Source organism: Strigops habroptila, chromosome W (assembly GCF_004027225.2).
Source record: "Strigops habroptila isolate Jane chromosome W, bStrHab1.2.pri, whole genome shotgun sequence".
In the NCBI taxonomy this organism is placed as follows: Eukaryota; Metazoa; Chordata; class Aves; order Psittaciformes; family Psittacidae; genus Strigops; species Strigops habroptila.
In genome coordinates this window covers 1,770,731-1,795,012 of record NC_044301.2, presented here as the reverse complement: position 1 = coordinate 1,795,012, position 24,282 = coordinate 1,770,731, and the positions used below count along the sequence as shown (strand labels likewise).

General features: G+C 49.4%; 1 protein-coding gene across 1 annotated transcript; it reads right to left on the bottom strand.

The window, feature by feature from the left end:
- Positions 1-249: 249 nt before the first annotated feature.
- On the bottom strand, positions 250-24,282 carry LOC115619225 (engulfment and cell motility protein 3-like). The gene is given in 14 exon segments (XM_030511278.1): positions 250-332; positions 10,736-10,840; positions 11,076-11,188; positions 11,302-11,465; positions 11,564-11,700; positions 11,922-12,030; positions 12,553-12,657; positions 12,907-13,074; positions 13,854-13,952; positions 14,218-14,268; positions 14,707-14,773; positions 22,794-22,932; positions 23,587-23,677; positions 24,223-24,282. Coding segments are annotated over 14 exon segments (1,491 nt in total).

Sequence of the window (24,282 nt, the reverse complement as noted above, 5' to 3'; positions counted from 1 at the left end):
CGGGCTGATGGTCCGTGTCTGAGCCTTCCCAGACCACTGGTATTAGCAGAAACCACCAAAACAGAAGGGTTTTTCCCCCTCTGCCCACCCCACAGAGCTGTTTTCCTACCACAGCCCCCTCCCCCCAAGGTCTGTGCTCCCAGCTACGACTGAGTTGTTGGTAAGGATGGGGGGGAGCTGCTCTAGCTCCCAGCCGTGCTGCCGTGCAAACCCCGGGGGTACTCACATGACTGCAGGCAGGGAATAGCCTCAGGGCATCTTGTAGAAGCTCTTCACATATCGGACAGGTTTCTGTGCATACCTGATGCAGCATTTGGTGGACATGATGTGGGCTGTCAAGGGAAAGGATAGCTGTGAACACCCTTGGCAGCACTTTGCAACTAATTGCATTGCCAGGCACTAACACTACAGGATGTTGAACATGGGATGGCGGCTGTCGAGCTTCTCATCAGCTCCCACAGCACCCCGCAGCAGGGATTGGTTTCCCTTCATGGCAGCAAGCATAGGAATGGGAAACATGGACAGTAGTGGGGAGGGGAACATGTGAGACCCACAGCCCACACTTCTGCGGTGCATGGTGAGATTGGGTTGCTCAGTCTGGGGATGAGTTTTTGGAGGTTTCCAAGGTAGGGGCACAACTTGCAAGGTGTTTTGGGAGGCTCCAAACAGCTGCAACAGTCTCCCCCCCTCCAAGCACTTGTTCATCCAGCTGAGATCTGGTGAACAGCTGCCAGAGTCTCCTCCAAGCAGGGTCGGCTTTGCTGAGGCCACCCAGCACCCTAAGGGGTGCCTTACCTGTGGCATGGTGCAGGGAGAAAGTGAGGAGCAGAGCGAGCAGCAGGACTGTCCTTGCAGCGAGCATGGTGGCAGCGTGGGGGCTCTTCCTCCGTCCTGCTTCGTACTGCCTTGCCTGGTGTCTGTGCCTTTGGCTCTCACCACACCATAATTTATCCTCTGCATGCCACCCACTTCAACCACTTTTCCACAAATTTCAGACATGTTCTAAGCAGCCTCTTAGACAAGGGAATTTCTGTCATCGTTTATTTCAGGGGCACATCCAGTGGCGGTTCAAAGAGGCTGAGGAGGGGGGCGGCCACTTCTGCTTTCTGCAGAAGAGCCACAGGGCTGAAAGGGGCTTCCAGGAGATTTCGGAGGAACCAAAATTTACCCAGGAAAGCAGATTATAAACAACTTTCTGTGATGACAAAATGTCAAATCTAATGCTTTCCTCTTCATTTCTAACAGGAGAGACAACCCAAAATCTCTGAGCAGCTACAGGTCAGTCATGGGTTTAGCTGGTTTGCCTGAGTTGTCAAAGGCGAGCGACTGATGAGTCTCTGCCAAACCAGCCTCCCCAACCACCCTGCCCATACCAAGAGCATTGGGTTAGGCATCGAAGCACTCAGCATTGGATGGGATGGGATGAGATGAAAAAGCCACACTGGACTGAACTAGGAGGGACCCCAAAGTGATGACAGAGATGCTTTTGGTGGGTTCAGGAGACTTTATAGAAGGGGAAGAAATGGGGCAACAGCAGTGGGGTGTCTGTGTCTGAGCCCAAGTCTGAGCCCAAGCATGAGCCCAAGCATTGCCTCCACCTCCCACATGGGCAATGGGATTGACATGGGATGATCAGAGGGATGGAGGCTCATGATTATCACTATACAGACAGGTTATTTCTGCAGGGAGATGGGACAAACCCTACCACAACCCCAAGAGAGTCATCCCAGACCCCAGAGAGGACCCCGAGGGCAGCACCACACAGCACTGGTAGACATCAGCCCAGCTTCCATGCAGAGATCTGCTCCCTGGGAAAATTAGATGCAGCTGTAAGGAGGGGGTGAGGACCTGGTGGGAACCCACATGGGATGATGCTGAGTAGGAGCATGGGAGAGGACCCGGCTGTGGCTTGGGAATGAGGCAAGGCTTCTCAGAGGAGAGGAAAGGTGGAAATGGACTTCCTTGAAGATTCTCTCATGTTTGTGTGACTTCTCTGGAAGAAGAAAGGAGAAGGAAACAAATCAAATGTGCTGACAACTCTGTTTTGGAAGAATGGTCTGCAGGCCATCAGGTCTGGTGACCTGGCATGGTAGCAGGGTGGCCATGCAGAGAGCTAGGCACAGCACCACTGGTTTCTAATGCCACTTTTCCCAGAAAAGGGCTCTGCAGGGAGAAGACACCTTATACACAGTCCCTGAGCCTCCTTCTACAGCCTCTGCATCCCCCAGACTCTCCCGCCTTCCCTTTTGCAGCTCCTGCCACCTCCCTGATGTACAGACCCTCAAGCCCAACAAGCCACCAGGGTCACACCACCTCCCAGACATTGGTTAAAAGCAAAGGGCCATAATTAAGGGGGGGACTGAGCTGATGGCTTTCTCCAGACAAAACATCTCACACAGAAAACCTCATGTGCCAAGCTCCAAGCTTATTTTTCAGGCTTATCTGAAGCACACGGTCACTGCTCTTTTCCTCTAGCTAATTAACCCTGTCCCATCAGAAGCATTAGTAGATGCCTCCACTATCTGAGCCTCATAAAGCAAATGAGTGCATGTGGAGTATTTGAAGGCCTAGAGAGGCCCCAAGAGGCTCTCTGGAGGACTTGGGCTTTCCCCTGTATCTTTTTGGCTTGGCTTTAGTCTTCTCCAGCCCCTTCCAAACAACTGCTGTGCCCAGGTGCTCCTGGCGATCTCCCAGGCCATCCCCACCAATGGCAGAGTCTCCTCTCCACGTGCGAAGCTCCAGGGCCTCCCCAAGGTTTGCCTGGTTAGGCAAATGCAAAGGCAAGGAGCCATCTGTGTAGAGAGAGGAGGAGGGACAGGCTGTGCACATGATTTTATTGATGTCTACACCAACTGCAACCTCACTATAGTTGAATGCGGCCCTCTCTAGAGGAAGCCTTAATCACCATCAACCATGACCAAAAAGGCATAAATCCACTAGAGCCTTCTTGCCATGGCTAGGAATAAGGGAATTGGAAAAGGCAATGTGTCGAGGGAAATAATAGTATAACAAACTGTATGGTAGACAGCAAAAAGACCTTACAAACAGAGATCAAATCTAGATCTCAAATGGTGATACAAAACCAACTAACATTAGATGATCTATTAGAGGCCAATGGATGGGGTTTGTGCTCTCATTAACACTAGTTGTTGTTTCTGTGTAGACCAAGACAAAAGAATAGAAACAGATGTAATGACAATCCAAAGCCACCTAAAAGGTTTTCATAAAATTCAGAACCCACCCCTTTTTCCTGGTGGGGTTGACACCAGACATGGTTTGCAAATGTACTTAAAATGTTGTTCAAATCTATATGTATAGGGCTAATGGCTATGATAGTAAGCTACATTTCTGTTCAACTCATTACTGGTTGTGCTGAGATTGTGTGTCTAAGCAGTGGGCAATTCCACAGCAAAGAGAAAGCTGACAGCAATGGAAATGGATTGGAGAGAAAAAGGAATTAAAGCCAAAGAAAACCAACTCTTTAATACCATAGAATCACAGACTGGTTTGGGTTGGAAGGGACATTAGAGATAATCCAGTCCCAACCCCCTGCCACAGTCAGGGACACCTTCTGCCAGAGCAGGTTGCTCCAAGCCCCATCCAACCTGGCCTTGAACACTGCCAGGGATGGGGCAGCCACAGCTTCTCTGGGCAACCTGTGCCAGCACCTCACCACCCTCACAGGGAAGAACTTCTGCCTAAGACCTCATCTCAATCTCCCCTCTGTCAGGTTAAAGCCATTCCCCCTTGTCCTGTCCCTACAGGCCCTTGTCCAAAGCCCCTCTTCTCCAGGTTTCTTGTAGCCCCTTTAGGCACTGGAGCTTCTCTAAGGTCTCCCCTTAAGGAGACTTCTCTTCTCCAGGCTGAACCAGCCCAGCTCTCTCAGCCTGTCTCCAGAGCAGAGCTGCTCCAGCCCTCACAGCATCTCTGTGGCCTCCTCTGGACTTGCTCCAACAGCTCCACCTCCCTCTTTTGTTGGGGGCCCCAGAGCTGGACGCCTCTGAGGGATAACCCTGACACACCGGGGGTGGAAAGCAGTCTTTAAGACCTTCCCCCATGACACGACTGATGCATGCAACATCCCCCCATTCTGCAGATGCTGCCATGAGGAGCCCCAGGTGCCCTGCTCCATTCCTGGGGCTGGAGGATGCTCCAGGTTATCCCCCAGCACCAACAGCCCTCAGCCGCCTTTTACTAAAGCCACCCAGCCCTGGGAGCAGTCTCCATCCTTTCCTGCACTGTGGGACTGTGAGAGACTGATCTGAAATCAGACTCCACTGTCCATTGTCTCAAAGACTGGTATGAGAAGCTGAGATGGAATTCCACCAGTCCATTGTCTCAAACATGGGTGGGAGGAGTTGAGATAAGACTCCAATATCCATTGCCTGGGAGAAGGGTGTGAGGAGCTGAACTGGGACTCCACCATCCATTGCCTGAGGGATGAGTGGGAAAGAGCTAAGACTCTTCCATCCATTATCACGAGGTTTGGTGTGAGGAATTGCTGCCCATCATCCCAAGAATTGCTGCAGACACCTGCAGTTGGCTGCAAGACACTCTTCAGCTGGCTGCAAGACCAGGGAAACTGGTCCACAAGGAATGTGTAATAGGTGACATTAAGAACATAGGTACTCCCCCAACTCATTATAAAAGGGGGAAAAGGTAATCACAAAAGGGAGCCATTGCCATGAGGACGACTCCAGAAGGACACCTCCATGAGGACACTCTCCACTGATGACTACTACAGACCCTGAGGGACACCCTCCAGGAAACATCGCCATGAGGGCAACTCCATCAGGACACCTCCAGGGGTACCTTCAAGGGGATGACTCCAGAAGGATGCCTCCACAAGGACACCCACCTCTGACGACTACTACAGACTCTTGGGGGACACTGCTCCGATACTGACTATGAACCTTGAAGGACTCCCACCACCTCCAACGACGACGGATCCCCAGGACACCACTGGATCCACGGTGGTGACTCTCTCTCTCTCTGCACCCTGAATCCTTGCTTCATTTCCATCCTTTTCCAATTTGTCCTATCACTATCCCCTTTATTACAATAATTTCCCTTTTTTATAATAATTGTCTTTTTGTAATAAACCAACTAATCGATTACAGTACTTGACCTCGTTTGAGTCTTAATTTCACTCTTGGGATCATGAATGAAACAGGGTCTGGCACTATGGTTTTCTCCAATCGGACCCTGACAGGGACTTGCAGCCCTGCCCTGACCAGGGGGTTGCTCCTCCTGCCAGCAGCACTGTCCCTGCTTCACACCGCAGTTTCTTGCCCTGACCTCCCCAACAGGACAACCCGCAGCCCTGACCCACAGCGGGGGCCCACGAGGAGCTTTATCTGCATCACAGCATGAAAAGAGGGCAAGTAGCATGGCAAGCACCAGGACCATCCTTGCACTGAGCATGGTGGCAGTGTGAGGGCTCTTCCTCTCAGGATGCTGTTCTACCTCCTCCTCAGAGCTCAGCTGTGAGCTCAGGCAAGGGGGTGCTGCAATTTATCCTCTCCACCCCTTTCCCACATTAGCACTTTTCCAAAGAATTTTGACCAAATTCAAGTGAAAGCCCTGTAGGTTTCCTTTGACCAAGGGGATTTCCATGTCACATGGGATCTTCAGGGTTACTGACCGTGGTGATATCTAGAAAGACTGAACAGACTTGAGCATTCTTTGTTCATCGAGGAGGGTCTGTGGGAAAGCCACAGGGTCCTCAAGGGAAGTGAAATCCTCCTCCGCAGAGGCGTAACCCCGAGGGCTCTCAAACCCACAGAGAGGATTCATGATGACAGGAAAGGCAAAGCCCAGCTTTCCCCACAAAGTCACTTATCAGCTCCAGAGCCACCACAGACATGCTGGAGATGGCTGGATGGCTTCTGAACTCACTGGGAAGCATTAAGTGGAAACACAGTGACCACTGCTGCCACAGACCAAGGGAGCTCACAGCCTGCCCTAACCATGCCTGGGGCAAAGCCACTATCTGAGGGCTGGACCCTGATCAAAACACAGAAGGATTTTGGAGATGGACTTGCTGCAAGCCCATAGCAAGTCTCCCCATGGCTTCACCCAACCACTCCATTCATGGAGGATGCTTTGGGTGGGCAGCCAGGGCAGCATGTAGCATTGGTGGCTGAACAAGTACAGGGGCACCCTGAAGCCAGAGTCAAGGAAGAGACTGCTCTGGATGGAGAGGACCTTGAGAATTAAAACTACTAGTGGGGGCCTGCTTCTGCAGAGTTGTGCCTGCTTATCTGGCAGAAGGTCTGGCCTGGGATGCTCTGCTTCCCCTTTCTCAGGTCTTCAAGCCATCACTATTGCAGCCAGACAATTCGCAATTCCCTGGAGACCCTTTGATGTTTATTCTTTTACTTTTTGGGAAGGGAAAGGCTGGTGTGCTGTCATTAACTGATGAGTGCTTGAAAGCCCCACTGCTGGCCCAAGTTCCCTTTTCATTTGACTGGGCTCTGGAGAATTTGCTTGTTTACATAAAACATAAACAGGGTCCTCTTGATCCTACAGGAGGAGGAAGAGGAGGGAAGCTTGGGGACACCTCAGGTGCAGCCTTTGCCAGCAATGGTGCCAGTGGAGGGAGGAAGGAGCTGGGCAGAACATGCCCCACGCTTGGAAATGGGGTCTCAGCAGGTAACTGAGCACACCCAGCTGTGCTGGAAAACAGCCACACTGTCACTGTGCTGCTCGGGAACACACAGGCTCTGCACTGCAGAGGAAGCTGGGCTGCCAAGCAGGAGAGATATGGCTGAGCATCACCAAGTGCCTGAAACCTGTCCTCAAGGAGGCGGTGGGAGGGTTAGGAATAAGCTTTTCCCTATTATCTTTGGTTCTACCCAGTCACTTTGAGTCTTCTCTATTTAGAATATGAAACATTCTAGGTTTTCTTCTACTGAAACCTCAGCTTTCTGAGTGTAAAGCCCCTCCACATTTCTTTAGGGTGCTCACTCAAGGGTCTCCCCAGCTCCATTTTTTTTTCCTAGGTTGGAAAAGACCTTTAAGATCGAGTCCAACTGTTCCCCAGCACTGCCAAGGCCACCACTAACCCATGTCACTAAGGGCCTCATCTACATGGTTTGTGAACACTTCCAGGGATAGTGACTCCACCACTGCCCTGGGCAGCCTGTTCCAATGCTTGATTATCCTCTCTGTGAAGAAATTGTTTCTAATCTCCAGTCTAAACCTCCCCTGGTGCAGCTTGAGGCCATTTCATCTTGTCCTATTTTGAAGCTCTGGTTGACTCAGAATACAATCACAAACCAAAAGCAATGCTCTTGTTCCTTCCTGGAGTTAGCACTCACCCTGCAACTCCAGGTATGACCATGCCAGATCCTACATCCTGTAAAGACAATTTGAAAAGAGGAAAACAAGATTCTCTTCGAAAGCCTGATTCCTACAGCTGGACACTGGGAGTGAGCAAGTACTGGAAGCTGGTGATCCAAATTGCATCCTGTGCGGTAAGTCCTGCCTGGTGCCATGAGACACAGAGATTGCAGGAAGGACATGTCCAGGAGCCCTTCCCCAGGGGATTGTCTGCACTGAATCACTGGGCAAGCTCACCCACCAGCGCAGGGGATGGAGCAGAAACCCACCATGGCCAGGCAGGGAAACCTCACCACAAGCAGAGAGGCAGGTGGGGGATGAGCCTTCACTAAGGAAAACCAGTTTGTGATGCCAGTTTTCTCAAATGCACTGAAGAAGGAGACATTTTTCTATTTTCCAGTGAGGATGATCAACTGACTGGAGGTTAAGTGAAGGTTGAATCTGGGGTGTCAGGAAGAGCTGCTGCTCCCAAGGGAGACTGTGCTGGAGAAGCTTCTGTGTCAGGTAGCGCTCAGGGACAAGGATGCTTGGTGAGGACTTCAGCCTCCTTTTTTCAACCCTGACCTTTTTTGAGCTCCTAGAGTCAAAGGCAGCAGTGGAGAGCTGCTTCAGCTCAGCCTTTAAAGCAAAGCTCTGATAACAGAAAAAGAATCAGACATGGAAGCAATGTCAGCCTACTTTTTAGTGATTTAACTTTGAACAGAATTATTCCTGATGAGACGAGGAAGTCCAAAATGGTAAATAAGAAAATTCAGTTTTAAGTAACATTAAGCTTGGTGGCTTTGTACATAACAACAAAACTTTCCAAACCTAAAAAGCCCAACCAAAAGAACATAATAAGGATCATTGTATAAGATAAATCGTTGTAGCTGACATAGTTTTAGAACCTTATGACCTTCGTATAAAATTTATTGTAAGCAAAATAAGGGCTGTAGATAAAGAGTGTCTGAAACTAGCAGATGTTCAGGATGTGCTGTAGCTAAGTTAACTGATAAGTGGAAGGACGAGAAGAAATCACTCACTTCTTATGTCAGCAGTGTTACCGAACTAATTAAACTGGTGTAAGCACTTATCTATCTACTGCGCAGACCTCAAAGACTACCAGAACAAGAATTCAAGGAAAAGATAAGGCGATGAAGAGGAGGATGATGAAGAAATGACCACTAAAGGTCTCAAACACCACTACCATAATAAAGTGCGCATGCAGGAAGAATGTTCTAGGAATGTGATGTCATGTATAAACAACTTCATGAATATGTATACAATATAATGAATGTGTATGACTAACGACAATATAATCATGGTTTGATTGATGCTCGGACAGAACACGCTAGGAGGAGCTATCCCCCGTGTTCTCCGGTGCTGCAATAAAGAATACCTGCTTGTCAACTTAAAACTTTGTTGACGAGTTCCTGACGAGTTCTACGAATCACCTGATAACTTGTTCTACTGCCTCCTTGGAGTTATGAATTTACTTATTCCTTAATTTTTGATTAGGATAAAGCCAGCAATCAGCAAAATAAATTCAGTTGAAAGAATGTATTAAGATACATTGGCATCCCTAGATATTGCAATAAAGAAGTATTTGTGCCAACTATGGCCTGAGTTGGCAAGCTGACATCACATCCCTCCTTGGAGGGCTCCTCTCACTTCTTTCTATTATCTTTATAAATTATTTTCTTCATGGCATTGTTGCTCACCTCCGTCACCTAAGATGGTCACTGAAGGGGTATGACCCTGAAGAGTCCTGGCAGCCTCTGAGGTTATCCAAAGGGGACCTCAGCTACAAGAGCAGCCCTTGCAGTGACATGAACAGGGATACAATCCTCATAAAAGTGGAGATTAAGCAAACCCAAATCATGGAAGAACCACAGCTACACAGCAGAACCACAGCTGTGCAACTGGAGAGCCAAAGCAGCTAAGGGGACATCCTGCATTCTGCCAAACCAGCATCATGAAAGCAGTGGTAGGTTAGCTTGACCAGAGGGTGGCCTAAGCACCAGCATGCAACATTTCACAGGAAAACCACCACGCCACATATTGCTTTTCACTCTCTGACAGTTCATTATATGCTGGGGCCTCTTCAGCACGCATCACATCCTCTTCTGGTGACATCCCAAAATCTTTGCCCTCTGGCCAGTCCGTGATGACTTCTAGAATTCCTGGATGACTGGGATTTCCTATTCGAGCTCGTTGTGTAATTAGTGCGGCCCACTTACTCCATGTAGCATCAGTTGCATGATGTGTAGCAGAGACCCTGCCTTTGAACATCCAGCCCAACACAGGCAACCGGGGTGCCAGGAGGAGCTGTGCTTCAGTTCCAATCACTTCTGAAGCAGCTCAAACCCCTTCATAGGCTGCCAGTATCTCTTTTTCAGTGGGAGTATAGCTGGCCTCAGATCCTTTATATCCCCGACTCCAAAAGCCAAGGGGTCGACCTCGAGTCTCCCCTGGAGCTTTCTGCCAGAGGCTCCAGGTAGGACCATTCTCCCCAGCTGCGGTATAGAGCACATTTTTCACATCTGGCCCGGCCCGGACTGGTCCAAGGGCTACTGCATGAACTATTTCTCGTTTAATTTGTTCAAAGGCTTGTTGTTGTTCAGGGCCCCATTTGAAATCATTCTTCTTCCGGGTCACGTGGTAGAGAGGGCTTACAATCAAACTGTAATTTGGGATGTGCATTCTCCAGAACCCCACAACCCCTAAGAAAGCTTGTGTTTCTTTCTTGTTAGTTGGTGGAGACATTGTTGTTATCTTGTTGATCACGTCTGTGGGGATGTGGGGACGTCCATCTTGCCATTTTATTCCCAAAAATTGAATCTCCTGTGCAGGTCCCTTGACCTTATTCCGTTTTATGGCAAAACCGGCCTTCAGCAGGATTTGGACTATCTTCCTCCCTTTCTCAAAAACTTCTTCCGCTGTATCACCCCACACGATGATGTCATCAATGTATTGCAGGTGTTCTGGAGCTTGCCCCTGTTCCAGTGCAGTCTGGATCAATCCATGGCAGATGGTAGGGCTGTGTTTCCACCCCTGGGGCAGTCGGTTCCAAGTGTACTGGACGCCCCTCCAAGTGAAAGCAAACTGTGGCCTGCACTCTGCTGCCAAAGGGATTGAGAAAAATGCATTGGCAATATCAATTGTGGCATCCCACTTGGCTGCCTTTGACTCCAGCCATCCACAGCTTGGGGGGGGGGGGGGGGAAGGAGGCCTCAGAAAGCTCTGCAGTGCCCTTTGGAGAGCCAGCCCACCCTGGCGGGCACTGGGCCAGGTGGCAGCAGCCACACAGAAGGGCAATTCCCACCTTAAGGCATCCCCGGCACACCACAGCTGGGGTGGGCAGAGGGCTCCCCTCCCTCCTTCTCACCATCTCCTTCTCTCCATCACCTACTTTTCTCCAGCAGGCTATCAATGGGGGGAGAGTGCACCCCCTCCTGCACATCCCCATAGTGCGGCACCTTGTGGTTGGGTGACAGGTGGCAGTGCCAGAGCTTGTCTGCAGCAGAAAGGCTGTCAGGAAGTGCTCAGCCTCCCTGCGTTGAGATCCCCTTCCTGGGTGGACACCCCACTTGGTCCCACCCATGGGTTACCCCACACCAGCCATCCAGGGAGCTGGGCGCGCTACTCCCCACAGATTGATTGTGCAGATTCATCCCCAGTGGCAGGGGACATGGGGACAAGCCTCTGTCCCCTCCTGGGACCCCTGTCCAGGAGCAGAGGGCTGCACTCACCCTGCCTACGATGGCTGCTGATCTTGCAGAAGAGGGTGCCCTTGCAGAGGTGCAGCAGGTGCTGCTGTCAGACCAGCTCCAGCAGCTCCAGATTCAGCCTCTCGCACAGCTCCCTGGAGTGAGAACCAGAGAAGAGGAGCACGGTGGCTTCACCAGGCGCTTGCTGACCTCCCCAGCTGCCCCACAGCATCTCTCCCCATGGCCCCCATCCCTGCAGCACACTCACAGCATGGGCACAGTCAGCATCTCCTCTGGGTGCAGCCATTCTGTTTGCCACAGCTTCAGGATCTCACTGTAGTTCAGCGTGTTCACTCTGGTCTTGAATAGCTCCAGGGAGGTGGGCTTGAGGGACAGGGTCCTGGTGATCTGCTCCCGCACTACCCGCAGCACCTACAGGGCCCAGGATGTCACCTCCAGTGTGATGATGCTCCCTAGAGCCCCTGAATTTGCGCACAGCTCCCATCCAGGGCCCTAGCGTCCCCTCGCACCTTGTCAAAGTCCTCCAGGGTAGCATGCATCTCCTTCCAGGTCTTGTTCACCAGTTGGATGCAAATGCAGAAGAGCTCTTCAAAGAAATTATCCTGCCCAAAGAACATAGGGTAAAAGGCCTGAGCCATCTCTGAGCCTGTGGTGAGAAGGACAGATGATGCCAGACTCCCCAGTTTTTCCAAGGGACTTGAGTGTCCAGGAGAACCTGGACATTTCCCAGCCCCTTCCCCTGCTGTCATCCACACCAGAGCCTGGTGGCCCTGTGTACACAGCCCCCTGCCCTGGCAGCTTGTCCCCACTCCTGACAGCCAGCAGGCAGCAGGGCAGGGAGAAGGACAAGCCAGGGTGCACACATACATGGCTCTCCAACATGCAGGATCTCACAGAGGATCAGGGTGAGCTGGATGCTGCTTCGAGCGAAGGGGCACTTGTGTTTGTCTTCCTGGCTGCTGTTCTCAAGGACGAACTGGTGGAGAGGGCTGTGGACTCAGAGGACTGCCCCAATGGTGGGGCTTAGACATCCCATGCTCCCATGCTCCTCCTGAACTTCCTAGTCGAGCTGTCCCTCCAGGTTAAGCCATTCTTAACAGAAGTAGTTAGATCTCCCCAAAAAACAGCCCCAGCCTCCTCCTTCCCCTGCTGCAGTGCAGGAGCTGAACACAGGCAAAAGTGGGTGGCAGCATGGCTGATGCTCTGCAGCCACTGGCTGGTTTCACCCAAATTGTCCTGGTCTGCTCAGACATGAACAAGGCCTGGAAACCAAAAAAACCTAAACATGATGGGGACCCAGCAGTGCCACTGGCCTCAAATGGCTGCTCCTACCCACAGAGAGGACTTGGCTCCATCTGAAATGGGGCAGCAGTAGGACACTTTCCCAAAAGGGACATCCTCACCTTGCTTTGGCCAAGGGCAGGTCACAGTGAAAGGAAGAGAAGGAGGAGATCCACCAACACCTCTCCACCGGAGTTCTTTAGGAGAGAGCATGCACCCTGCTATAGGTGTTGGTGGTGTGCCTGGAGAAATACACCATGTTGTCAAGGGCAAGGAGACTCAGTGGGTCACAAGGGAGGTCCTCTGCTGAGTTGCTGTTATTCTAGGATACAGAAGGATGCAATTTAGCAGCTGCTTTCTTCTCAGAGCAGCGGAGTCCTCCCAATGCAGCCATGGGGTTTGCCTTTTGAGTCTTGGCAGCTCAGCAGCACTTGCTGTTTAGGAGTACCAAGGGAGCAGAGGGAGGTGCTGCATGGAGGCCCATCAGATCAGCAGGGACACAAGGCTTTAAGGGAGCCATCAGAAGGTGCTGCAGAGCATGGGGCTGGGGAGGGGATGCAGGGACACACACCATGAAGCCCAGCTTGCAGAACTCCTTGGCACACGGGGATCGCTGGCGCTCGGTACTGAAGCTGCTGGCAGGCACCTTGCTCTCTGACTCAAAGGCAGTTTGATGCAGTGACTGGAGGAGGTCTCGCTGTTCCTGAGGGGAGAGCGCAGAGGAGGGATGCTGGGGAGCCTCATGCAAGCAGGTTCTCCCAGGACAAACCAACAACGAAATCAAATGCTCCTGGCTCACCCAAAGGCAAACCTTCACCCACCTCTACTTCCACAGGTAGAGGAGACCAGGACCAGACTCACAAGGAGAGAGCTTCCAGACCATGAGAGGTCCTCATATGGTGCTGTCATGGTTTAAGCCCAGCCGGTAACTCAGAACCACACAGCCACTCACTCATTCTCCCCCTTCTTGCCTCCCCTCCCGGAGGGATGGGGAGGAGAATGGAAAGAATGTAAATCCCATGGGTTGAGATAAGAACAGTCCAGTAACTAAGGTATAATACAAAACCACTACTGTTACCACCAATAATAATAATGAGAAGGGAAATAACAAGGCGAGAGAATATAATGCTAAAAGGGGAAAAGGAAAAGAAAACAATAAACACAAGTGATGCCCAATACAATTGCTCAGCACCTGCTGACCGATACCCAGCCCGACCCAAGCAGTGATCTGGGCCTTCCGGGTGGCTCCCCCCAGTTTCTATACTGGGCATGACGTGCTGTGGTATGGAATACCCCTTTGGCTAGTTTGGGTCAGGTGCCCCATCTCTGCTTCCTTCTGGCTTCTTTTGCCCCTCCTCACTGGCAGAGCATGAGACTGAAAAGTCCTTGATCAGAGTAAGCAGTACTTAGCAACAACTAAAACATCGGTGTGTTATCAGTCTTGTTCTCAGACTAAAGTTGAAAACACAGCACTGCACCAGCTACTAAGAAGGAGAAAAATAACTCTTACAGCCGAACCCAGGACAGGTGCTCACACAAGTTGAGGCTGACAGACTGCAGCATGTACAGGTAATGGGCCATGTCGTCCCCCAGCAGCTCGGAGCTGTGGATGATGTTCTACAGGAGACCGTGAGTGAGAAGGTTCCCCCGGGCTGCTGCTCCCACTTCCTCCAAGCCCAGGGCCCAACAGCCAAAGCCCAGCAGGTTCTGCCAGGGGGTGCAACCCTGTTCACAAGGGTGCAAACACAGCAGCATCCAGGAGGCATCAAGGAAAGGGTGTGAGGCACACAGGCAACCCAGCCAGGCGCTGTCACCAAAGTCTGGGGAGGAAGGACAGAGGATGAAGCACAGAGCAGACCCTTGCACAATCCCAGCTCCTCACCTTGTGGATAAACTGCCTGATGTTCTTCCCCCTCAGGTAGTTCATCATGTCCTAGGAAGGGATGAGGATATGAGATGCTCCCCAGATCAGCACACCACCATTTCCCCCCCAAAAATTCCGCTCTTCCCTCTGCAGACCCACTTCCCTGCTATGCCTGGATTTGGGCCACAGCCAGGGTAGGGACAGAAAGGAACCAGCAGTCTCCAGAGTGACACTGGTGAGGAGGAGACCTGCCCCCAGCTCCCACTGCCCTGGCAGCCAGGACTAGCCCTCTCCAGTGAGGCTCAAACAGATCCTGCCCAACCAAGCTGCCAGGGCAGGTTGTGTCAGTCAAGGAGAAGAGGCAGAGTGAGGATGCTGACTTTAAACGTCCCACAGCCCCACATCCCAGAGAGCACAAACACTGCAGCAGAGGACCCAACTGCCCTGCCACCACCCTTCCACCACCCGGTCCTGCCTCCTGTCCGCGGGCAGAGAGCAGCCCCTTACCCGCCGCTCAGCGTTGGTCGCAGCCAGCAGCAGGGCCATCGCCTTCAGCTGCAGCTGGGCGTTTGTCCTGCAGGAGGAGGAGGAGAGTCACAAGCTCTGAGCATGGTCTTGCCCTCCCTAAGTGTCGTGGTTTAAGCCCAGCCGGTAACTTAGAATCACGCAGCCACTCGCATGAGACTGAAAAGTCCTTGAACAAAGTAAGCACTATTTAGCAACAACTAAAACGTTGGTGTGTTATCAATCAGCACTGTTCTCAGGCTAAAGTCAAAAACACAGCACTGCATCAGCTACTAAGAAGGAGAAAAATAACTGCTACAGCTGAACCCAGGACACCAAGGCAGAGTCCTCTCCCCACTTCACTACCAGACCCCACTGCACAGAGCTGTGGGACCCAGAGAGGCCAGAGCCTTGAGTGAGCAGCTGCTGACAGGGGTGAGATGGTGCCCACAGCTGAGGCTGCAGAGCACCCATGGATGGGGCAGATATTGCTCTGCTCACATCCATGGGTGCAGCATTTTTGAGCATCAGGAAAACCCAGGGTGAGCAGCAGATTCCTGCCTGGCAGGAGCCCTGGGCATGAGCCTCTTCATTTTCTAGGAGAAAAACCAAACAACTTCAAACCGAAGAGATGAAGAGGTGTGAGGAGGATAAGGGAACAAAGAACCTGCCTTGAGAGATTTAACAAACTTCAGTACAGCACCACTACCCAGTCACAAGGTGTTCACTCCTGCTCCTAAATACACCAGGGCAAGGGAAGAGCCAGTGCCAGGACAATGTTGGGTCAGCTAAAGAACTGAAATATCTGAACGGAACAGACCATGAATGAAGGAATCTGCCCTGGAAACAGGATGGTTTCAGGACAGTGTTGACGCGGGAGTCACGGACAATGCTTAGATGACCAATGTGATCAAGCGATTGCCAAAGTTTATTGCCCATACATCTGACTATATAGTTATATTGTTCTGTTAGCTAAGCGTCATACACCCAGATACAACGATTTCATTGGTCCTCCCAAAAAGTCTAACATGCTTACTTTGCTAAATATCGCAGTTTACTTGCTAAATATTGCATATCTGTCGCCATCCTTAAAACCTTCTGCTTTTTGTAATTTCACGTCCTGTTCTTTCTTTCAGTGGAAAGTTTCAACACAACCGTTACTTCTTTACACATAGTTTTAGTTCCTTATACATAGCGTTAGTTCCTTATACATAGCTGTAGCTGCTCTTGCTAAGTCTTTGCGGTTTCTGCTCACACTTCCTTATGCATAGCCTTAGCTGCTCTTGCTAAGTAACCCTATAGTTGCCAAAAGGCCTAAGCTCTGCTTCAGGCAATAGTTCTGCCCATTGATCTGTGGCCTCTGCTCACCTCCGTTACCGGCCTATCCACAAATCCCCCTTTTTGTTTTCGAGCAGAGGCACTTACGCCTCGTCCTCATATACATGTCCATTTTCCATCATGAATGTATTGATGATGCCGTCCGATGTAGGCGACTGTTGTACTAACCAGATTTTGGATATTGTTTTTGCCATCAACTTCTTCCCACAAGCAAAGATTCCACAAATAATACAAAAAAGAACTACAAGGGTTAATAATAGTTGCAGTAAGCTATATATCAGCGGTTTTAACCACCCACTAATTCCCAAGTTCTTCAGCCAATCGTCCAGTCCAGTTTCAATCCAAATCTTGTCAGCATTCTCTCGTAGCTCTTGGATCTTTGCATGTATCAATTTAGAATGATCAGATAAATTAAAACAACACATTTCATCAAAATCATTACAACCATGTCCATTTGCTAACAAAAGAAAATCTATAGCCACGCGATTTTGTAAAATAGCTTTACGATTACTATCAACATCTTCCATTAGGTCGGTTAAGATTTCTGAGGTGAGGTTAGCTTGTTTCGCAGCCCAACATGTCAATTTTTGCAGATTTGCGTTAGCAATTACAGATGCACAGCCAGGACAAAATATGCTAGCAAGCAGATTTTCAGCCTTTCCTATAAGAGATACTGAATCATCACATGTTGATGACAAGGTGTGTAATTCTCGTTCAGTTCGAGTTCTATTTTGCTTTTTGAAAAGTTCCACAGAGGGTGCTAATAGACTAAGTCTTCCTAAATAGCACGGTCCCCCAAGTGGAGCTTTTGGGATGCCCTGCCAGGCACGATCACCACAAATCAAAAAGACTCCCTTAGGCAAAGCTAATGACATGTTTGTAAATAGTTCATATCGTCTAGACTCTTCGAGCCCCACAGCTCCCCCGCACCATACTCGGGTCTTGGAGGCGTCTCGTATCCCATATATACCCGACCCAGATACATCGGTCCATGCCTCAAGTGTCTGGCATTGCACCCCGCTTTTAGAGCTTACACACCTCATTCTAACCGGGGTATCAATTATATTAGCGCTAAAGCCAAAGCATAAGCCATCTTTAGTTCCATTTATGGATCCTGCTAGCTGCAATTCCTGTGGATCCCATGGTAATGTTTTATTTAAATGCTGAATTAATAACACAAACATCCAGGCTTGTGTCCGGTTGGCAATATTGCCTTTGACACAGCCTCCACACCACACCTGCTTGTTAGCCCCGGGCTGCTGGCAGGCCGTGTGATTTCCGTGACACCAGTCATCAGAAGTACTAAACTTCTCTCCCTCCTTTCGTAATATGGTTGGATTAGCTAATGAGTTATTGTTTAGATATCCCAAAAATCTTTTCTGCTCTAGAGAAGGGATACCAATCAAGCAGGTACGAAAAGGATCAGTCACAGATGTCATTGACAAACAAAAGGCACTGGTATTGGTTCTGTTCGCCCATGTTACCCACATATTTTGTTGCTGCTTTGTTGTATCAATGAGTGCTTCATCCATTGTCAGCGCGACTGAGATGATCATTAGTGAGATCCCGACGCGGATCGATACGGTTTCACCCAACGGCTCGGAACCCATATCGGTCCAGCGTCTGTAGAAACACAAACATATCCTCTCCCAGTCATTATGACTTCAACTGGTCCCTTCCACAGTCCCGAACTTAGTTCTTTGTACATGACCCGGGCACCTGTCGTCTTAATACAGCCTGACGACAAGGCATTACCATGGATAACAATGGGTGGTTCTGTACGATCCCCTGTAAGCCGCAAAAAATTCATTACGTAATTTGCTTTTGCTACACGGTCACCAGGAGGGACAGGGGCTCCCCCTTTTTGTTTTTGCAAGAGTGATTTGAGAACTGCATGAGTGCGTTCAATGATAGCTTGGCCTGTGGGGGAATGAGGGAGCCCTGTAGAGTGGCGGATTCCCCATAAAGCACAAAAATAAGCAAATGTACGGGAAGTATACGCAGGGCCGTTGTCTGTTTTTATGGCTAAAGGCACTCCCAGGGCCGCAAAAGCAACGTGTAAATGGCGAATTACATGTCTTGCAGATTCGCCGGTCTGTACAGTTGCCCAGACTGCTAGGGAAAAAGTATCAATAGAAACGTGAACATATTTTAAACGACCAAACTCCGGGACGTGGGTGACATCCATTTGCCACAATTGTAAAGCCAAAAGGCCACGAGGGTTGACTCCCAGTCCCAAACCTAGGCCTGACTTCTGGCAGGCAGGGCAGGATTGCACAATACCCTGTGCATCAGATAGAGATAAGTGAAATTGGCGAGCTAATACTTTGGCAGATTGGTGAAAAAAGTCATGGGATTTGCATGCTTGCTCAAACAAATTTGGGGCAGGTCCGGTCCACACGGGTGCTGCGACTAATTGATCTGCTTGATCATTTCCTCGGGCTAAGCCCTCGGAAAACTGATGGCTTCTGATATGAGTAATAAAGTATGGTATAGTTCGTTGATTGACAGCGTGGAGTAATTGTAATAACATAGATAACAAAAGAGAATTTTTAACGGTACGAATAAGAGATCGTTCTATGCGTTGGACTATTCCCACAACATAGAGGGAATCAGAAACGATATTGATTGGTTGAGTGGACCAGTGTAGAAGGGCCCAAACCACCGCTTTCAATTCTAAAGTTTGCAGCGAATCAGCTGTTTCTCCATTGATTAAATGGCTTTGCCATTGACCATCAACATACCACGTAGCAACTGCACGACGGGATTTTCGCCCAGCATCTGTAAAGACAGTTAATCCCTTTACGGGTGTTTCAGATCTGACTGGAGATTGTTCAAAAGTTTGGGATGTTAACAAAGGTAACAACCGAGATCGGGGGAAAGAACTGTTGAGGTTTCCTGGATAATCTGCAAGGGCTACCTGCAGAGGTAGCGAATTCCCTAGTAAATAAGCTAAATAGTCCTGGGCTATTGGTATTGTGATAGAGGCCAGCTCCCTACCAGCAATATCAATAACCCGACTTCGACCTTTCATAATCAGTTGAGCGAATAGTTCCGGTCGTGTTAAGATAGTCTTTTTTGGCTGATATGAAAGAAAAATCCATTCTAGAATTCGTAACTGACCTTCTGGTAATTGGCCGATAATCCCAAATGGATGAATATTTTGTGGGCTCGAATTGAGAATAAAAAAAATCGGAAGATTGTGGACTCTTCGAGAGGCCACCGCTGAACCGATTTTGTTTACAATTTTCTGTAAGGCTTCTTTTTGAAAGTCGGACAACCGCCGAACAGTGTCGGCATCCATTGTCTGTCCTAACAGTGGCATTAAGGGTGCCAAGTCATCATTAGTAATTCCACAAATAGGTCGGATCCACTGAATATCCCCCATTAATTTTTGAACATCTGTCAGTGTTTCTACCTTGCTGGTTAGACTGATTTTTTGAGGTCTAATTGAACTGCTGGTTATTTGCCACCCTAGGTAATTCCAGGGGGCTTGTCTCTGAACCTTTTCAGGAGCAATGACTAATCCTCTTTTTTGTAACGCCGTGGTGATATTTGTCAAAATATTATTCGGTAACGTTTCTGCTGCAAATAAGATGTCGTCCATATAATGATAAATTAATAAATTATGGTATTGTTTGCGCAGAGGGGTTAGTGCCCACGCCACATACGTCTGACAAATAGTAGGAGAATTTTTCATGCCTTGTGGCAAAACTATCCAATGATATCGCTTAGCCGGGGCTTGTTTGTTGACGCAAGGTACCATAAAAGCAAATTTCTCACAATCCTCTGGATGAAGTTTGATAGTGAAAAAACAATCTTTTAAATCTATGATCAATAGTTCCCAATTCTCTGGGATCATAGTCGGTGCAGGCAAACCTGGCTGCAGAGCACCCATATCCTGCATAACTGCATTGATTGCTCTTAAATCATGTAATAATCTCCATTTTCCTGACTTTTTGGGGATAGTAAACATGGGGGTGTTCCAGGGACTGGTGGACGGAACTATATGTCCTGCCCGCAGTTGTTCGTCCACCAGTTCCTGTACTTTCTGCAGCCGCTCGTCTCTAAGTGGCCACTGATCTATCCAGACTGGCTTTTCTGTCAGCCAGGTCAACTTTAGGATAGGGGGCTGCTCTTCAGTGACCGCACCTAAAAAGGTGATGTAATCAATTTGGTATTTAACTGGCTCAAGATATCTCGTCCTATTAATGTCACAGGGAGATTTAAAACATAAGGCTTTATAGTTGCTGTGCCCCCATCGGAGAGGGTGCAACGAATTAGATCCTGGCTGATTAAGGTTTGTTGACAACCACCGACCCCCATAACAGAGGTTGGTGCCTGAATTAATGGCCAATCTGGGGGCCAAGTGTGTGTCGGAATAACCGTAACATCCGCCCCGGTGTCTAAAATAGCAGTTAATTTGATTGCTTGTCCGTTACAACGGCTTAGATGGATCGACTCTGTAGGCTTTCCTTTTGAAATTTCTTTCGCCAAAAGGACTGCAGGCTGTCCTGTGGAACCGAAACTTCCCGACCCCCGCTCCTGCCTGCCCTGGCACGGCACTTGTGCCTCAAATGGTATTAATTGGGCAATTTTTTCCCCTTTTGGGATAGACACTGGTGGGTGCAATGTGTAAACCATGATTTTTATATTTCCACAAAAATCAGTGTCAATCAGGCCTGGTACCACAAAGACCCCATGACGCGACACCGACGAGCGACCTATTAACAATGCACTGAGTCCGTGTCCCAACGGACCCCATAGTGCAGAGTCAACCAGCCGCACCTGGGTGTCTAGCAACGTAATATCTATTGCGGTTGCCACGTCCACTCCGGCACTGCCGGCTGTGGCTGAGGAGATGCCGTCCAAGAACCCTGCATTTTTGTCTGAGTGCGAGGGTAAGCACTCGATTTCCTGTTTCCCGACCCCCTACAATCTACGGTATTGTGTGTGGGTTTTTTACACCGTTCGCACCATTTTTGCCCATTTTGGTTAACCACCCGATAGTTAGAGGCCGGTCCATTTTGGCCAATCTTCTGATAATTAGAGGCCGGTCTTATCCGTCATTGTGCTCGAAGATGACCCGATCTTCCACAATTATAGCATTTCTTATCCCCAGCATTTCCCCTTTTCTTCTGTGTAAAAGGTTTAACGGCAGCAGCGAATGCCTCAGCCATATACGCTGCTTTTTGCTTATGTCCCATACGTTCCACTGCCTCAAGCAGCTGAGCGGCAGCTGTTCCCCTTGGCAGTATATTTAGAATTTGTTTTGTTTGATCACTGGCCCCATCAAAAGCCACAATATCTAATAACTTCCCCTTCATGTCATCACTCAAATCGGGATGTTTTTTTAATGCGTCAAACAGTCTATCAATAAATTGTTGGTAAGATTATGTTGGACCCTGCTTAACTGATAAGAAACCCAGAGCCATTTTATCATCAGGCAGGGCATACCAAGCTTTCAACGCTTGCTCCTGGGACAAGGCTAAAACCGCTGTTGGCAAATTGGCTTGTGCCTGCGGATCACCATATTGAGCTTTTTCTAACAAAGCATCGGCTGTTAATCCAAACAACGGATCTCCCGGCTGGCGAGGCTGACTAGCAGCCCTTTGGCAGGCTAGATCCCATTTATTAAAAAACCACAGCTGTAAATGCGGAACAAGCAGCGTCTGGGTGAGCAACCGAATATCATACGGCGTTAAGATATAAGCTGAAAATATGTGAGCAATTATGGCCTGAGTATAAGATGACTTCAGGCCATAGGTGCTCACAGCTTGTCAAGCCTCCTTAACTATTTTTAAGTCTAGTGCCTCCCATTCTTTTGCCCCCTGTGCCGTAGTAAACACTGGAAAAGCGGAGGGCCCCATATCAGTAAATTCCCCATCAATTATTGCATCCCGAATGAACCCGCGCCAACGCCGTGCCGGATTATTACTCCCGGCAGATCCCGTGGACCCTTCCCCAGCAAGCCCCCCTCTCAAAAAGGATCTAGAATAGGGTAGAATCGATGTCTCCGCTGCTTTGTCACCAGCTTCCAGGGCTGTCAGCCTTGGTAGGATGGACTGATGTCTGTCCCCCGAGCCTGTGACCAGCTGCTGGCAAATCGAGCAAACCGATTGATCAGATTCAGAGTCAGAATCAGAGTCAGAATCAGGGGGTGGAGGAAACAAGTCCGGCTCAGCCTCCAGAGAGTCCGGTCCCGGATTCAGCTCGGGCTGCGGGTCCCCTTCCTCTGGGTCCGGGGCATGAACAGCCACTTCTGCCGTCTGCAATGCATTCTGTATATGGTGACGGAGTCTTCCCTTGCCTGTTGTTTGTGTTGAATGTTTCGGAATCGCCCCAGGCACAACAGGAGGAGCAAACGCCATAGCTGTGGCACCTGCTCCTGAATCTGATTGTTCCGAAGAGGGTGCAGTGGCCATAAGTACAGAAGCCACAGCCGTTCGCTCTGATTTCATCTCTTTCAAAGTCTCTAACATCATTCGCCACAAAGTGGAGTGTTTCTGCGCATCTTTTGTCCCTTTGCTGATCTCATCCCATAGCGCTTGTCCTATACGCTCCCATTCAGAAATTGCAAATGCCGCTTGCACCGTGGGGATAAAGCCACGATCACGGCACCATTTTAACAGCCTCTGTAAGGCGGCACTATCGTATTGCAACCCTCTCTTAGAGAGAATATGTTGGAGGAGCTTCATTACCGCCTGTTCCTCTTTGGATAGCGAGTGCCCATCTCCTCCCCGGCTGCTCACCTGATCAGGGTGAGATTCTCGTTTTGCAGGTACCTGACTTCCTCCAGCACCGGGGCAGTGCTGATTTCGACCGGCTCTCCGCCTCCCTCTTTCCCGCCGGCTTCAGACTCGTCTGTACGAATCGCCGATCTGAGGGTCCCTGTTCGGGCGCCACTTGTTGACGCGGGAGTTACGGACAATGCTTAGACGACCAATGTGATCAAGCGATTGCCAAAGTTTATTGCCAATACATCTGACTATATAGTTACATTGTTCTGTTAGCTAAGCGTCATACACCCAGATACGACGATTTCATTGGTCCTCCCAAAAAGTCTAACATGCTTACTTTGCTAAATATCGCAGTTTACTTGCTAAATATTGCATATCTGTCGCCATCCTTAAAACCTTCTGCTTTTTGTAATTTCACGTCCTGTTCTTTCTTTCAGTGGAAAGTTTCAACACAACCGTTACTTCTTTACACATAGTTTTAGTTCCTTATACATAGCTCTAGCTGCTCTTGCTAAGTCTTTGCGGTTTCTGCTCACACTTCCTTATGCATAGCCTTAGCTGCTCTTGCTAAGTAACCTTATAGTTGCCAAAAGGCCTAAGCTCTGCTTCAGGCAATAGTTCTGCCCATTGATCTGTGGCCTCTGCTCACCTCCGTTACCGGCCTATCCACAGTTAACCAATGAGCTTTTGCCAAGACTAACTTCCTTGTTAATCGAAGGTATAAAAGTGTAACGGTAAAATAAACTAGGTCTTCGATCTTTCTTCGGAGTCCGTGCCCTCAATCTCCTCAAATGGTGACCCTGACGTGATAGGAGGAACGAAAGGCGTAGCTCGCGGAAGAGGGCTGCATTCTCCGGAGGGGACGTCTCGGTTGAATGATCGTTTTGCCAGCTGGACTGAGCAGACAACAAATCACGGGTTGAAGATTGAATAAGATCACCTGTGCTGACACGTAAACAGGTGAGCAACCGAGAGACAGGAGAGAAGTGCGATAAGATGGGTTCGAACATATCGACGGAAGAACGTACTGTAGTGAAGCTGTTGCAGCACATTTTAAAGAAACGGGGGGTGTCATATGAGAAATACCTGTTAGAACTCTTGTTGGCCTGGCTGAAAAGTAAGGGTTTGACTGTGATTGTTGGAAGAAGGCGGGAGACCTGCTTTTTGAGCGTGCTTCTAAGGGGGATGCGAATACTACTCGAGTCCTCACAACCTGGCACTTAGTTTATGAAACATTGAAAGAAATGCGATGTGAAAAAAACATTGGTAAGGCTGCTTCCAAAGCCTTTGAAGTACAAGAGCCAAAAGAAGGGACTAATATAGAACCAGAGGAATGTAAATCAGACTCAGACGAGGAAGAAGCGGGACCGATCAATCATGACCCAGGGCCCCTATCTGAGCACAAAATCACATCAGCACTGCCACTGCCCCCAGGACAAACCCCAGAACGGCCTGTAGAGTGGCAAACGGTGACTTTATCACTCCCATCACCAGAGGCCAT